General features: G+C 35.1%; 1 protein-coding gene across 8 annotated transcripts in view; it reads left to right on the forward strand.

Moving 5' to 3' along the window:
* Nucleotides 1–650: 650 nt before the first annotated feature.
* Nucleotides 651–15,528, forward strand: part of Plp (Pericentrin-like protein) — a 70,250-nt gene continuing 55,372 nt past the window's right edge. For 7 of the 8 annotated variants that reach the window (XM_023164141.2, XM_023164142.2, XM_023164144.2 and 4 more), the window contains exons 1-9: nucleotides 651–825; nucleotides 885–1,592; nucleotides 2,327–2,587; nucleotides 2,653–2,832; nucleotides 2,885–3,072; nucleotides 4,072–4,582; nucleotides 9,615–9,731; nucleotides 11,147–11,391; nucleotides 11,449–11,646. In XM_023164141.2, the coding sequence (XP_023019909.2) occupies nucleotides 775–825; nucleotides 885–1,592; nucleotides 2,327–2,587; nucleotides 2,653–2,832; nucleotides 2,885–3,072; nucleotides 4,072–4,582; nucleotides 9,615–9,731; nucleotides 11,147–11,391; nucleotides 11,449–11,646 (2,459 nt within the window). In that variant the 5' untranslated portion in view covers nucleotides 651–774. The remainder of the gene's footprint in view (nucleotides 826–884; nucleotides 1,593–2,326; nucleotides 2,588–2,652; nucleotides 2,833–2,884; nucleotides 3,073–4,071; nucleotides 4,583–9,614; nucleotides 9,732–11,146; nucleotides 11,392–11,448; nucleotides 11,647–15,528) is intronic. The other variant, XM_023164147.2, reaches the window with a different exon arrangement.

A 15,528-nucleotide genomic window follows, 5' to 3' on the forward strand; every position in this document is an offset into this window, starting at 1 on the left:
AACATATTTACTTCGGCTGTCACAAGATTCTATCTATTATCGATTTCCTGTTTTCTCCACTAATCTATCATAAACCAGTTAAGGTGTCAATATTATACTAGGTGCACCTGCAAAAAAACAAGAATCATTTTCTCTATGGCTTTACACACCAAGTTACAAACATTTATTTGGAAGCCTTCTTTTGAGATTGATGTTGCTACTCAAAACTTATCTCAGAACTATACCAGGATAAGCTTATGGATGAGTAGATACGAAAATATCGAATACAAAAGTACTTCCGCGGACGTTTGCGATTGATACTTGAATGAAACTGCAGAAGGACGGCAGGAGGAAGGAAAATAAGTATTCAAAAAGTATCTTACTCGGTTAATTTCGAAATTATCGGAAACAATACTGGATTATTTTCTGTCATGGCACATAAAATACAAATGTCTTGTTGTTTTATTGGAAATTACAGAACATTCATTTTCCGCACACTGAAATTGATTTTATTTCAAATTGTGGAAGTAATTTTAAGCAATAAGATTCAGTCGATAAAATTTATTATTAATGTAGTTATCATGCCCAAATGGTCAAATTCTTCACTTCTGCGCTATGTTAACGTGTTTTCCTTGATTCCACGGAACACTGAAATAAATAATCCGTGGTTCACACTATTCTGTGATTCAATTTATTTTCAAATTGTTGTTATTCAAAAGTTGTATTTATTGAAATATAAAATGTATTTTTTTCAACGATTTGGTCTTTGATGTTGTGCTAATTTGTTCTACAAAAATGAATGACGAAAAGAGCACAAAATCAGATCCTGAAGAAAATGCTAGTTATGTGTGTATAATTTTAGTATCAGGTTTTGTACATGTTCTAAAAATAATTCTTTCTTCCAGACAACGCCTCCAGAAAAGGCTCAGGCAGAGTCTGATGACTCACTGTCGTTGTCTTTGACACCGCCTATACTCGAGGATAATAAAAATGATGAAAAATCCGAAGACATATCAGAACACTTAACCTCTAACAGCGACAGCATCGAAAATGATCGATCTTACCAGGAAATAGAAATTACCAACAGGCCTAATATTTTTCTCCACGTGCCCGATGACGAACTCGTTCATACTTCACAACAGCCCCCTAATCCGTTAGATAACAGTGCCTGCAGTGACAACAGTATCATAAGTTTAAATTACCTAAAAAACCTAGAACTTGGTGATAACGTGCTCAGCATATTAGACGAAATCCTTCAAAATGATCAAATTCATTCTGACAAGGACACTACCTGCAGCAGCTCCAAGGAAGAAAGCCTGAATATATTTGCAAACCTTGACTTGGATGATAAAGCTTTGTTAAATTTTAGACGTGATAACGACGTAAGCGTGGACGAAAAGAATTTGTATGCTAGTAACTTTGGACTGGTCCGAAATGGTAACGAGCTGGAGAAACGTGTCAGAGATTTTGAGGAACTGGTAGCAATTAAAGACAGCATGATAGCTGTGCTGACTTCAGAGCTGGATTCTTTCAGAGAAATGAGCAATGCCAATACAGTGAGTACGCTGTCCACAACGGAATACAAACAGCTTCAGGAAGAGTGTCATAGCAAGGTACTTTTTACAAAAAACACTTCTTGTCAGAGTTGAGTGTTGCAAAGTATTGTTGAAGTAAGTTTTATGTGGAGGTTTGAGGATGACTTTTTGAATTTTTAAAGTATTTAAGAAAAAAATTGTTGTGGAGTTATGGAACATTGTTCCAACTGTTTGTTTGAATAATAGGCCCCAACACACATCCCCAAACCGTCATGTTTGAACATTGATTTGTATACAACAAACTTGGGAGTACTCACCAGGGTACTGTTCAGAGGGTACCTTATTATCTTATTTTATATATTGATGTATGGCTAAGGCAAACACAATTGCTTCATTTTCAATTATTATTATTATTATGTGTATTTGCAAATAATAATTTCAATATTATCTTATCCTATTAAGTGACATCCTGTATAATCCGATTTTTTTTATTTATATTTAATTCTACTACTCCTTTACTCACATTTGGCCTACCATAAGTACGTTATGTTATCACAAATGGAGAATAAATATTACATAAATGGTATTTAATGAAAAGCCACCTAAACGATCGCCCAAATGAAATAACTCACACAAATATCCTCAGCTATTTTTTATTGTTGAAAGAACTTGAGATCCCAACAATACAGACTAAAATTGATATCAGTACACTCAAAACTGTTGATGAAATACAGCCTCTCTTAATTTGAAATATCGTTTTTTCCTCTTTCTAAGATATTTCATCAAACACTGACTCACTTATTATCTTGTAGTTGTTGGAATACAATAACGTTATCGTTTACAAAAACGACCTCATACAGCAACTTACAGAATCCTTGGATCAGTCCGTTACTGAGAGGAAGGAACTTTTGATGCAGATTGACCGTTTCAAAGATGAAATAATGGAGCTGCAGAAACAGCTACAGGACACCACTGCAATGGTGAAAAAGCACCAGTGCGGAGACTCGAAGAAGAACGATGAAGTAGATTTTTCAGATTCTCCTGGAGAGGGAGATCAGATCGTTTTGGCTGAGGTGGGAGTTTTAACAAAGTTTGCCTTTTTTCATTTCATAAACTACTTTTCAATGAACTATTTTAGGGTGAAGAAAATGCAGACATCCCACCTGTCATAACTAAAGAATATTCTTGTTTAGAAAAGACACTAAACTCGCATCAAAAACATCTTCTGAAAGAGTTGAAGACAAAGTTCAGTGAATCAGTCGAACAAAGTATATCTGAAAGCAAACAAATTCACGAGCAGGAAATTCTCGACATGAAGGTAAGCAACCAACAATTTGAAGGTTCACTTTATCGAATGCTTCTTTTTGAAGGTCAAGTTCGATGAGGAAAAGAAAGAATTGGATGGCGAATTAATCAGGTTAAGAGATTTGTTGACGAATATCAAATGCGGTTCTACCGAACTGATGGATTTGAAAAATGAATTGGAAGCTAAGCATGCTGTTGAAATGGAAGAATTGAGGACTTATTTTGAAAGGAAATTTGCAGATTTGGAAAAAAAGTAAGTTGCCTTTATTACTCTTGGAATTCCCAGCTTTACTATTTTTTCTCTCCTATTCAAATTTCTTGCTTTACTGCATCAATCATATTGAAATGAAAAGGGACCAGAGCATTATACATTCAAGGACTAACCTGACTAATAAGGTTGATGATATCTCTCCTTATGAAGACGCCATCTGTGGGATTGATAGAGAAGTAAATCCTCGTATAATGAAGACAGCGCTGTCTGGTGTTAAATCATGAGTGTGTTGTTTTTGAGCTCTTGTTTTCAAGTAGTTGTCCAGCAATGAAAGACAGAGGAAGAATCTCTTTGGCGATCGATTTGGAAGCCTGGCTTTTGCAATTGACCGCTTTGGGAAGCCTCGTTTATCTTTGATATCCGAGAATTGAGTTCTTTGTTCATCCACGAGATGGCGTCTTCGTAAGGATAGATTTTTATCGACCTTACCTTATAGAAACAAAACTGCAGTGTCGGCTAGATCAGGAGTATATAAGTTGACTTGTGATTTATACAATATATTAGATTGTTTCAAAAGTTTTGGCTACTTTAGTATTTCAGTGAATGTTTATTCAATTTGATCGAAATAAGAGCCTTTTGAATCACTGCACTTTTACCAAAGTAACACAAATTGATTAATATCATCAGAATGAAAATTGAGTTCTCTGAATTGGACGAAGTAGACGAAGGTCGTTTTTGTCCGGTCCTAATTGGCGAAGATTTTACTGGTGATAAAGCTATCGAAGTGCTTGAAATGATGGTGTTTTTTCCCATCAAGAAGCAGTGTAAAATCAAAACTCGAAATTGTTTTTGATCCACTATTTTGAAAATAACAGAAGTAGTAGTGTCACTATTAGCACAATAACTCATAAACTTGTGACTAGAATATCATGAAATTTCAACAGCTTTCTTTTGAAGGTTAATACTAACTGAACAAGCGGTGAATTCAAAAAGGGGATGTTTAGTAGTAATAATGAAATGACAAATTTCGCTCCTTTCCAGTTTTTCTGAAGAGGTGTTCAGCCAGCAAAGCAGAAAGCTATCCGGCTCGTCATGCTCTGAACTAGAACTCAATTCCGACCCCATTTTCCCTCATGCTCCGGGGCCGAGCGGTGACATCAGGTATGAAGCACAGCCCCACTTCACGAAAAAAGACGTCTTCAACCTGCAGAACGAGCTGAACAGTCTTGTTGGCAAAATCGGCAAGTACGATTTGGACGACTTGACGGACGACGATCTGCAAAACTTGCAAATCGAAATCGCCAAGTCCAACCTGAACAACTTGCTCAAATACGATTTGTCTGCAGTAACAAACGAGCAGCTGAGCAAGTATCAGAAGGAGCTCGAGATAATGCAAGAAGACAACGAGAACAAGCTGGAAGCGCTGACTGCTGCGTATGAGAATAAATTAAGGGACGCTGAGGAAAAGTATCTAGAGGAGCTGGAAGAGTTGAAGGTTCGGTTGGACGCGATGGGGAAACAGGTCACTGTCTGCTCTACTGTCCAGGAAGTGGTAAGATTTTTCTTGATGTTGTTTTCGGGGGGGTATATGTGGATGATTGTTCTGTATCTCCAAGTCCAGTTAGCGGCATTTTCATGAATCATAGTAATAATAATGATGATGATTCCAGATTCTTTGCATGCTGAAATGTGTCATGTAACAAATCCACCCCTTTTGTATTGAAAATTTTTATCGTGACAGGCAATATACAAAATATATAATAGCATATGTTCGTTATTGAGTCGTGTCGAAATATTTCTATAAATATACACCAGAAATAAATGCAGATATAGACAGCAAATGATGGTGACTATGTATATGAAAAAAGTATTATCATTAGATAATTTTATGTCAGGGTTTCTAATACTAACAATTAATCTGAACATAATATTTTTAATGTCCTAACCTGAACTTATAATGCCTTATCTGCCGAATTTCGTAACTTGCCATTTAGAAGATTCAAAAACTTATTGAAGAAAATATTAACCAAACATCCTTTGTATGAAATTGATCAATTTTTCGAAGTTATCCAAGAAGAAAGAGACACTTTTGTGGTCACCTCCCGAACTTTTACTCAACTTTGAATATATACAACACGTTAGCTATGTGTTTATAATTTGTAAAAGCTCATGGCTTTACATTTTAGTCAAGTCTTATAAGATTGGAATTTTATCTTGTTAACTTGTATTTTTTTTTTGTAAATCTAATTTATCTACAAGCATTTTTTTAAAACTATATTGACAAATCTTACCCTCTCAAACCTATTTTAGAAATTGTATTGACGTGTCTAAAAACTTTGTGTTTCTTGAGACTAATAAATATTATTATTATAATAATTACAAGGCCAGTATAACCCTGATTAATTCGACCAAGACCATTCTAACAGTGAATCCGGACTCTTATTTTCATTATCCCTGACAAACCTACCTAGATTGTTCAAATTGTAACCTGAACTTATATTATATTATTATACTATATCTACATCTTCCAAATAACTAAAAAAATTAAAAGGAGCAATCTTAACTTCTGGATTTACCTTCTCTACTCACTCTTTCAATCTTCTTTCTAAACTCGATAAAAATGTTTTATCTTTCAAGTTATATTTTGTTGAAGTTTTTTTGTGATTTACATACTTTACTAAAGTCTATCCAAATCCAAGATAGAGTAAAACAAAACAAAACCGAAGTGTGATGTTCACGTGATCGCCCAGTGTCAGATGGAAAGGGCAGCGTTCATTGGTGAGTTCGCCTTCTTGGTACGAGTTCGGTACCAGCACAGGGTTGTAATCAGTCGTTTGCGTGTTTGTGTGGCGTGCTTTATAGTATATTGTTTAAAATTGTTTTCCAAGATGTCCAGTGCAGACACTGCTGATGACACTGTTAGCTATCCTATGAGTCCAGCCAGGAAACGATCCAAAAAAAGACATTTGAGTGTTAAGATGAAAGAAGTGATTTTAATTGTGTTCAAGAAAGAGATGGAAGAAATTGAGACATCGACTGTCGACGAAGTCGTATCGAAAGTTTCCGATAAAATTGGAGTGTGTTGCGCTTCGATTTACAATGTTTTACGGGAATATAAACAAAATCATACATTTTCCAAACCGAATACAAATCAGAATCGTCAAACCATTATAAAATCAATTGATGATGCTGAGAAATATGCAATCAGGAGGAAAGTGCATGAGTACTTTTTCAGAAATGAAATACCCACGATAGACAAAGTACTCACAGAAATAAATTAAGATGTTTTATTGCCAAGTTTTAAGCGGTCAACATTCCATAAAGTATTGAAACATTTGAATTTTGTATGGAAAAAACGAGGGCACAATAGTTTATTATTGGAAAGAGAGGAAATTGTGTTATGGAGGAAAGAGTATTTGACCAAAATTAAATATTATAGGGAACAACAGACAACAATTTACTGTATGGATGAAACCTGGCTTAATGCTGGTCATACTACCCCTAAAGTATGGGTTGATGAAACTGTGACCTCATCTAGGAGGGCCTTTCTAGATGAACTAACCACTGGATTAACAAATCCATCAGGTGAACTTATATTTATATTAAGACCTGCCTCAATCTCAATATATAAAAAGTAACCCTCGTATTTGTTTTATTTACTTATTATTTGTCACATCGGCAATAAGAATGGGTTTGTTGCTGAAGGGCTGTGGTGTTTCGAGTCGAAGAAAACTGGAGATTATCACGAAGAAACGAACGGTGAATCTTTCGAACAGTGGTTTTCCAAAGTTCTACCCCATCTGGAGGATAATGCTGTGATTGTAATGGACAATGCACCTTATCATTCGCGACGGTTAGAGAAGATTCTGACAACGTCTTCAAAGAAGGTTGAAATCCATATGTAGTCGATGAGATGGCAGCAGGCCAAAACAAAATTGTCCTTCGCCTGCCTCCATACCACTGCGAGCTCAGTCCCATCGAGTTAATATGGGCGGATGTGAAGAATTTTGTAGCTTAGCATAACACCACGTTCAAATTTGCAGATCTCAAAGTACTTTTATGAGGCTTTGAAAAGAGTCACAGCGGAGAAATGGGAGAAGTGTGTTCGGCATGTCATACCGGAAGTCGAGACAAAGATGTGGAAGCTTGATAACATAATAGAGGCACAAATCGAGCCACTGATAATTCGGATTGGTGAGGATGACACTACTGATGAAGAGACAAATTCATCCAGTTGAATAATTTTGATCAATATTCCTTTTGATTTTATATAAAATAAAAATTATCAATAAAGAAATAATTACATCTCTTTTCATATAATGCTTGAGTGCGCTGTGAAAAATCCAATGAAAAAATTTTTATATTACACATATTATCTGTATTTTTCCCGTTAAACTGCAAAACTTGTGCATTTCACTCGTTATTATAAAAAAGTTTTCCTAAGTATGATATAGCATTTGCGATCAACAAGATGTTGGTTCTGAATACGACCCTGGCAAATTCTTGGGATTTTCAATATCACGTGCGTAGGGCTGTCAGTGTTTACATCCACTCTATCTTGGATTTGAATTTGCTTTAGATATTATTTTCCTGTTTCCACTCTTTACATTGTATGTTTCTTCGTCTGTCTCCTCCTTGATCTGACTGTACTCACTTCATGCTTGCTTCTCATCTATTATTTGTACCAACTTTCAATATTTTTCAAACTTGCTATAAAATTCAACTCTTTATTCTACTTCTACCATTATTTTCTACTTTACATTTGAATTTATATTAACTGTTATCCTCTCCTCACCAAATTCTTTATTGTTCCTTATTACCAATCATTTCTCTTTCCACTGTTCATTATCTTTACTCTTTTCACAACTATTCTAGCTCTAGTTCACTTCTTAACCTAGTTTTTGTTGTGACACTCATTTCTTTTTCTATCTAGATGTCTACTTCTCCTAAGCTTTTAATGATTCTTTGAAGTTTTCTGTCTGTGTATGATTTACCATCTTTCGTCATCTTTCATGCTAAGAACTACTTCTTCCCATTTTTGCATTTATATTTCTTCCAATTATTTCTGTCATTCTATATTCATTCTTCACTTATTTGCATTTTCTTTTCTATTCTTCACTAAAGTTTTAGCTCATTGTCCATCCAATCCTGTCCTTTTTTCTATTTTGTCCTCCATGTACAATTTTCCTTCCTTCACAAACTTTCCCCTTTATTGTTCTCTACATTATACTCTCTAACTTCTTCGATAGATGACCTATTTATTTTGTATTAGTTCATATTGAATATAGTTTACTTAAGAACAGTTTAACAACTGAAATCAGTCGTAACAAATAAAAAAACTGGTAGAAATCAGACAAAAGTTATTTTACTCTCCAACTTGATAATTTTTCATATTTCTTTTTTACTCTCATACCTGCAACAGTTGGGCTGAAAAGTACGTAGGCTAACATGGAAAAAAAACATTTTTTTTATACAATATAGTTGCCTTCCAGGAATATACAAAGATTATAGTGGTCATACAATTGTTTTATACCATTTTCATAGTATGAATTGTCTTTAGCCTCAAAATAGACCTCAGTTTGGACGACTCCCTCTCCATCGGCGCTGAATTTCTTTTCAATGAGATTTTACTTGAGGTCTGAAAACAGGAAAAAGTCGCTGGGAGCCAGGTCTGGATAATACGGTGGATGCGAAAGCCCAATTCATGCAATTCTGCCATCGGTTTCATTGTGACATCAAAAAGCAATTTTTTTTTCTCCAAATGTGGCCGTTTTTCCGTGATTTCGTCCTTTAAACGTCCAATAACGCTATTTAATAGTCGCTGTTGACACATAAATTCATGTTTTTCATGGTGGAACAGCTTCAAACACTACTCAGAATCATCAATTCGTTGTTGTTTTGGTCGATTGTGAGCTCATGCGGCATCCACTTTGAACAGTGCTTTCGCATACCCAAATATTCATGCACGATATGTCTAACACGTTCCTTTGATATCTTTCGAGCCTCATATATGTCGATCAACTTCACTTTGCTGTTATCCAAAATTATTTTGTGGACTTTTTTGATGTTTTCGTCGGTAACAGCCTCTTTTGGGCGTCCACTGCGTGCGTAGTCATCGATGCTCATTTCACCTCATTTAAACTTAATAAACCACTTCTCGACGGTTGATTTTCCTGGTGTTTACCAAACCAAGCCTTGGCTTCAACTGTTATTTTTATTGCCAAAAAGCAACGCTTTATTAACACATGAAATTCCTTTTTATACATCTTCTACAAACTAACAAAAGTTGCTTCACTCAAAATGTTCTATTCCACAAATTAATAGTCCGACAGCTGTGAAATTCATGTACGTGGCTTTTGAAGGTTAGGATTAACTAAAAATCATATGAATTCAATGGTAGTAGCGCTATCTGTGTGTTATCCTACGAACTCATCAGCTCATCTAATAATGTAACACCAGAGACATAAACCGATACCTCTGCAATTGGACTTGGAAATTTCACTGTTATTTTGTCTTTGTGATTGATAATTCTGTGCTAATGAGTGTCGTTTCTGTTTAATTTTTGTAATCGCATGCGAAATCAGGGAAGCTCAGGCGAGTTCGAGATCAATGAAGTCATACAAAGCTACGAGAGACGCCTCCAAGAACAAGTCACTCTAGCTAAGATTGATATCATTACGGCCCTCGAAACTCAGATACAGGTACTTGATACATCTAGGGGGTGAAAGGGTTGCTTTGGTCGTGGTGTCTGAAATCTTGTTTGTTGAAAAAAATTGGAGTCTTTTGTGTTGGAAAATGTTATGACTGTATCAATTTGTAAATGTGAAGTTATCGCCAAGCAGGCTTTTCAGACAATCAAAAAGGTAATAACCTCTGCAAAAATCACTTCTGAAGAAAACAGGATACACACTTGTGATTTTACACAGAAAAGCAGTGAGGAATTTGAAATTAAAAAACCTTCAATAAAATTGTTTACACTTATTTCTAATGATTTACTCGGTCACCTGATATGAAACCTGCAGACTTTGTCCGATGGGGATTCTTGAAATAGAAAGTTAATTATTTTCTCTCTATCATCTATATTTCATTGACTAGTTAAAAAGTTAGTGCAGAGTTCAGAAAAAACTGGAATTAGACAAGGAAGAAGTTATTTTTCAGACAAGTACAATTCCTACCGAGTAGTTGGAGTTGTTTGATAGAAATTAATAATTAGAATCTTACTTAAAATATTACCTGACCCGGCAAATGTTGTTTTGCCACATACATTATTTCTATCAGAACACAGCCGCAAACGGACATTGTTTAGCCTTGAGACTTATTAATAGTCATTGTAAATGCCAATCTAATTAGAAATTATACTCGTTTAAAATGAATTGGTACATCTGTAGGTAGGTATAATAGAGATGCGTGGTTTAATATATTTTCACCTCGGACATTTAAAATGCTGGCTTCAACAACGATTTTCATCATTTTTAAAGGCTAATCGCGTGCCGTTGTTCTGCCGTGGTGGATTCAAATTACGAGGCGATCCAACCTTCTGTTGTAAATTGTTCGGTGGCATGCCTATCAAATCCAATGAGTTCAAAAACTCTTGGATAATTCACAGCTTCGGTGTCATCGCAAACTTTATCTATACTCGATGGATAAACAATAATAGTGGCCGGAAACTGATTTATGATCAAATTACTAAAATCTATATTGAAAAATAGGGGTTTGTGATAGAAGGGTAGAAATTGAGGGTTGTATGTATTTTTTAATGCTGCATCATAAAAAAATTAAAACAAAAACTGTTTAGGGTGGAACACCCTTATCACTTGGGAGTATGAAAAATAGGATAAAACTGAAAATACACATGAAATTTAATGAAAATCTGTCAAGCCGTTTCCGAGGAGTATGGCAGCTAACACTGTGACACGAGAATTTTCTATATTAGATTGCTGAGATCCCACTTGCACTGATTTTTTCCAGAGGTTTTTACCTTTTTTTTTAAAGCTCGTACGCAATATTTCTAATGGATCTTGTAAAGTTTATTTTTAATTCAATGAGACTAAAAGCTGAGTAAGTTCCGTTAATGAAATTAAAATCAGAAATAATTTGAAATATTGGGATCTTTTAGCGTTTGGCTACCAGCGAAAATGACGACGAAGAATGGCCTTCAGAATTACTCCGCTTGCGCGACAAATTCAGCCACAAGTACGAGGCTCAAATGGATAATTTAAAAAAGGAGCATCAAGACGAGATCGAAACGTTGAAAGAGGAGCACCTGAAAGCCCTAAACGGTGCTCTTGAGAGAGCAAGAAGAAGGAGTCTGAGAGACACAGATAGTTTGAGCAAGGGAGAATTGGAAATGCTACGGGAAAGGTTGGGGCATGTGTTGTTCGAGTCCAAAGAAATCCAATGTGTTTTATAATTTTGTAGGGATAGCCTGAAGAAGCAAGTTTCTTCACTCCGAAACCTGCTGGGTGAGCTGTTGAAGTATTTCACTCAGTGCGAAGACGAGCTTAACAATACGTTAGTGGATGAACTGGTGAAACAGGGTTTTGACAAGAACCTCTCTGTTATTGAAGATGAGTTGAATCTGTCGAATTCGAGTCCAACTTGCTCAAGCAAGGCCAGGTGAGGTTGACATCTAGTGTTCCTTGAATTGACATTCAATTTCCTTACTACATTTTGCAAGCCCTTGTCACGTCTACAGAAATGCATCTCTCCCACACAGACCTACACAAGAGAATCTAGTAAATTTCTGTCAAAAAACAACTACTTCCCCAGAAAAATCTGCAAGACTAACCAACCTCTGTGAGGTATCTCACATAAATTTCTGTGGGATGTTTGAAGGTGATTGTAGGATATAATTCAATGTCCAGCGCGGTATTAGCCGGGAAAGTAGTTGTTTTGCGGCAAGCATTTACCAGAGTTTACTAAGTTGGAAGAGATGAATGTTTGAAGATTTCATTTCGGAATATTTATTTTCTTGGACCTTTTGTCGTAATCTACTCATAATAATACATCCAAAAAAAAAGGTACCGTCAGAAAATTTCGTGGAAATCTAAATAGTTCATCAATCAATTGAAATATGCTCTATTGTCTAAGATACACTGTTATTGACAGAGCTTGTATAGAAAAAAAAGGGTGAAGTAGGCATTCTCAGCTGAATATATACAGCGTGACTCACGGTCGATGGTAGGTTAGACGTTTCTGGAAAACGCAAAGCATGATTTTTGGAACCGCTCTAGTATTTTAATACTTTTTTGTTAACAATGTCCTATACCTATCTCTATCTGTTTTCGAGATAAAAAATAAATTGTGCTAAATATGGTCCAAAACATAGCCCTAATTGAAATTAAGTACATCAGTACTCTCAATTCATGAAAAGTTGATATTTTGATGATAGTTTGGACAAACTCGAAATATTCAAATAACACCAAGAAATCGACTCCATATCATACAGGGCGTGCTAAAATTACTATTATTTCCATTGTGCATAAAAGTAGTCGGAAAGTTCATTTTTTCAAATGAAACCCCCCTCGATAAATTAAAAGATGGTGAAAAATGCTTCAAGATCATCATGTCCCTATGTCTTAATTGTCAAGTTTTCTCAATAAAGCCGTTTTTGTGGAAAAATAGTTATTCACGTTTTACCTACAAGTGTTGAAAGTGGAATTTTATTTTGTGAGTGGGGATTATTGCAAAACGAGCGTCAGCAAGTGGAGCAAACTCACGAGCAAAATAAAATCACTTTTAACAAATGTATCATACAAATTTTTTTGTATAACGTTACTGCTGATAATAAAAAAAATTATAGGGTCCTTGGGATTTGAACACACGATCTTTCGATTACAAGGCATATGTTACAACTACATACGCCAACTCACGTTATTTTAAGGAGGATTATTGGTTAGTCATGAAGGACTTTCTACAGTTGGACTGAATACTACTTCGTCATCGTCAGTAACTTCGCAGGGATTTAATATTACCAATAGCACGAACTGCATGTGTGAACTTTTCTAAATGATTTTTTGGTAGGTGTTCTGATTGAAGTGTTTCTATCAAAGATATTTTCAATAACAGTTGTACAAAAAATAATTTTTAAAGAATTTTATTTCTAGGTAGCCGTGGAAATATCAAGCTTATGACAGTCTGGTGACCTTTATAAGTAATTGATAAATGGTTATTGACGGTGTTTCAAAAAATCGCCAAAAATGAATGCAAATATTGATTATTCAAACGAAGTTCTTATGAAATTATTTATTATACAAGGACAGTGTGATCAAATCATTGCCAGAACTTGTAGAAAATTCAACCAAATGTATCCTGAATTAACACCAATGAACGAGAGGAAGTTTGTAAGATTACAAAATAATTTCCTTAACTATGGCTCCATGTTAAAAGCGCCTTCAACATTACCAAAACCTGTTACTTCAAATGAGGACAATACTGTTAACGTTTTGGCATATTTTTATGCATATCCAGAAGATTCCATTCGCAGTGCAGAAAAAGATTTAGGTGTATCACATGCTTCAGTACAACGAATTTTTGAAAAATCACAGAATGCATCCGTATAAATTTACCAAAGTTCAAGCTCTAAAAGCAGAAGACTTCGAACTTAGAATGCATTTTTGTGAATCCCTTTTGATTCATACACAGGAAGATCGGGAATTTTTGTCAAAAATAATTTGGAGCGACGAATCAAAATTTACGAGGGATGGTATTTTCAATAGAAGGAATAAACATTTTTGGGCTGATCATAAGCCTCATGTTACAAAAGAAATGGGTTTTCAAAAAAAATTTGACCTGAATGTTTTCTGTATTCTGAAGAACAATAAAATTAGCTTTTTTATTTATGAAGACACACTGAATGCAGAGAGATATCTCCAAATATTAAGGACGACTGTAACCGATTTTCTTGAAAATTTGCCTTTAGAGGAATATAGGAATTTGTGGTTTCAACTGGACGGAGCGCCAGCTCATTCCACCCAGGAAGTTTCCAGGAAACTTGACGAACTCTTCGACGATCGTTGGTTTAGGCGTTTAGGGTCGTGGGATTGGCCACCGAGATCACCCGATCTCACGCCACTTGACTTTTTTCATGGGGTGTTTCAAAAGAAAGGGTGTACAGTACTCCAGTGCCTACCAAAGAAGAATTGCGACGGCGAATAGTGCGGGGTATTGAAGATCTGGATCTCCAGGAAATTGAAAAAGCATGTTCATGTGTATAATAAATAATTTCATAATAACTTCGTTTGAATGATCGATATTTGCATTCATTTTGGAAGATGATTCGAAACACCGTCGATAAATCTTTGTAAATTACTTATAAAAGTAACCGAACTACTGTAAGCTTGATAATTCCACTGTTACCTAAATCCAAGTTCTAAAAAAAATAATGTTTCTAGAAGAAGCGACTTTATTGAGAAAATTTGACGATTTAGGTATAGGTACATGATATATCATCTTGAAACATTTTTCACCATCTTTCAATTTACCGAGTAATATACAGGGGGTTTCATTTGAAAAAATGAACTTTCGACTACTTTTATGCACAATGGAAATAATAGTAATTTTAGCACGCCCTGTATGATATGGAGTCGATTTCTTGGTGTTATTTGAATATTTCGAGTTTGTCCAAACTATCATCAAAATATCAACTTTTCATGAATTGAGAGTACTGATGTACTTAATTTCAATTAAGGCTATGTTTTGGACCATATTTAGCACAATTTATTTTTTATCTCGAAAACAGATAGAGATAGGTATAGGACATTATTAACAAAAAAGTATTAAAATACCAGAGCGATTCCAAAAATGTATTAATATACGGGGTGTTCCATTTAAAAAAATATAATTGCTAGGACTTTTTGATAGAAGTGGCAACGCCGCAATGCTGAAAATATTTTAGATCGATAGAACAGGTAAGGAAATGTTAGAGGTGAAATTTTCAGAAAAATCATGCTTTGCGTTTTCCAGAAACGTCTAACCTACCATCGACCGTGAGTCACGCTGTATATATCCAACTGAGTCGTCCTAAGAACTTACTCTCTTGTTTATAGTCAATGATTTGCTCGTCAAGCAATATTTCATCCAAATAACATTTGAAAAAAAAAACAATTTTCCATATATTAAAAGACAATAAATTTGCATCAGACCAAGTCATTTTCAATATTTATTCGAAATGAGTCAACATTATTGTTATGCCAAAGTATAGACTTGTCATCAGCAAAGGTTGTGAATTTACCTTGTATATAAATATCAGCAAGGTCAATAAAATTCCATAAAAAGAGTAAAGGGCCCAGCTCAGATCCCTGAGGTTACCCACATTCAATTTTCATGTTGTCATGTCATATTTTTTAAGTCCACTTTTTGAACATGGTCTGATAAATATGATACAAACCATGACAAAATATTGCCACTAAATCCATAGATGTGGAGTTTCTTTTAGTAATATTTCATGATTGACACAGTCGATCATCAGATAAATATAAGTACCATTGAGATTTGTGC

Source organism: Leptinotarsa decemlineata, unplaced genomic scaffold, assembly GCF_025532065.1.
Source record: "Leptinotarsa decemlineata unplaced genomic scaffold, Ldec_3_MD MMD2_tig00000591_RagTag_RagTag, whole genome shotgun sequence".
Classification (NCBI taxonomy): Eukaryota; Metazoa; Arthropoda; class Insecta; order Coleoptera; family Chrysomelidae; genus Leptinotarsa; species Leptinotarsa decemlineata.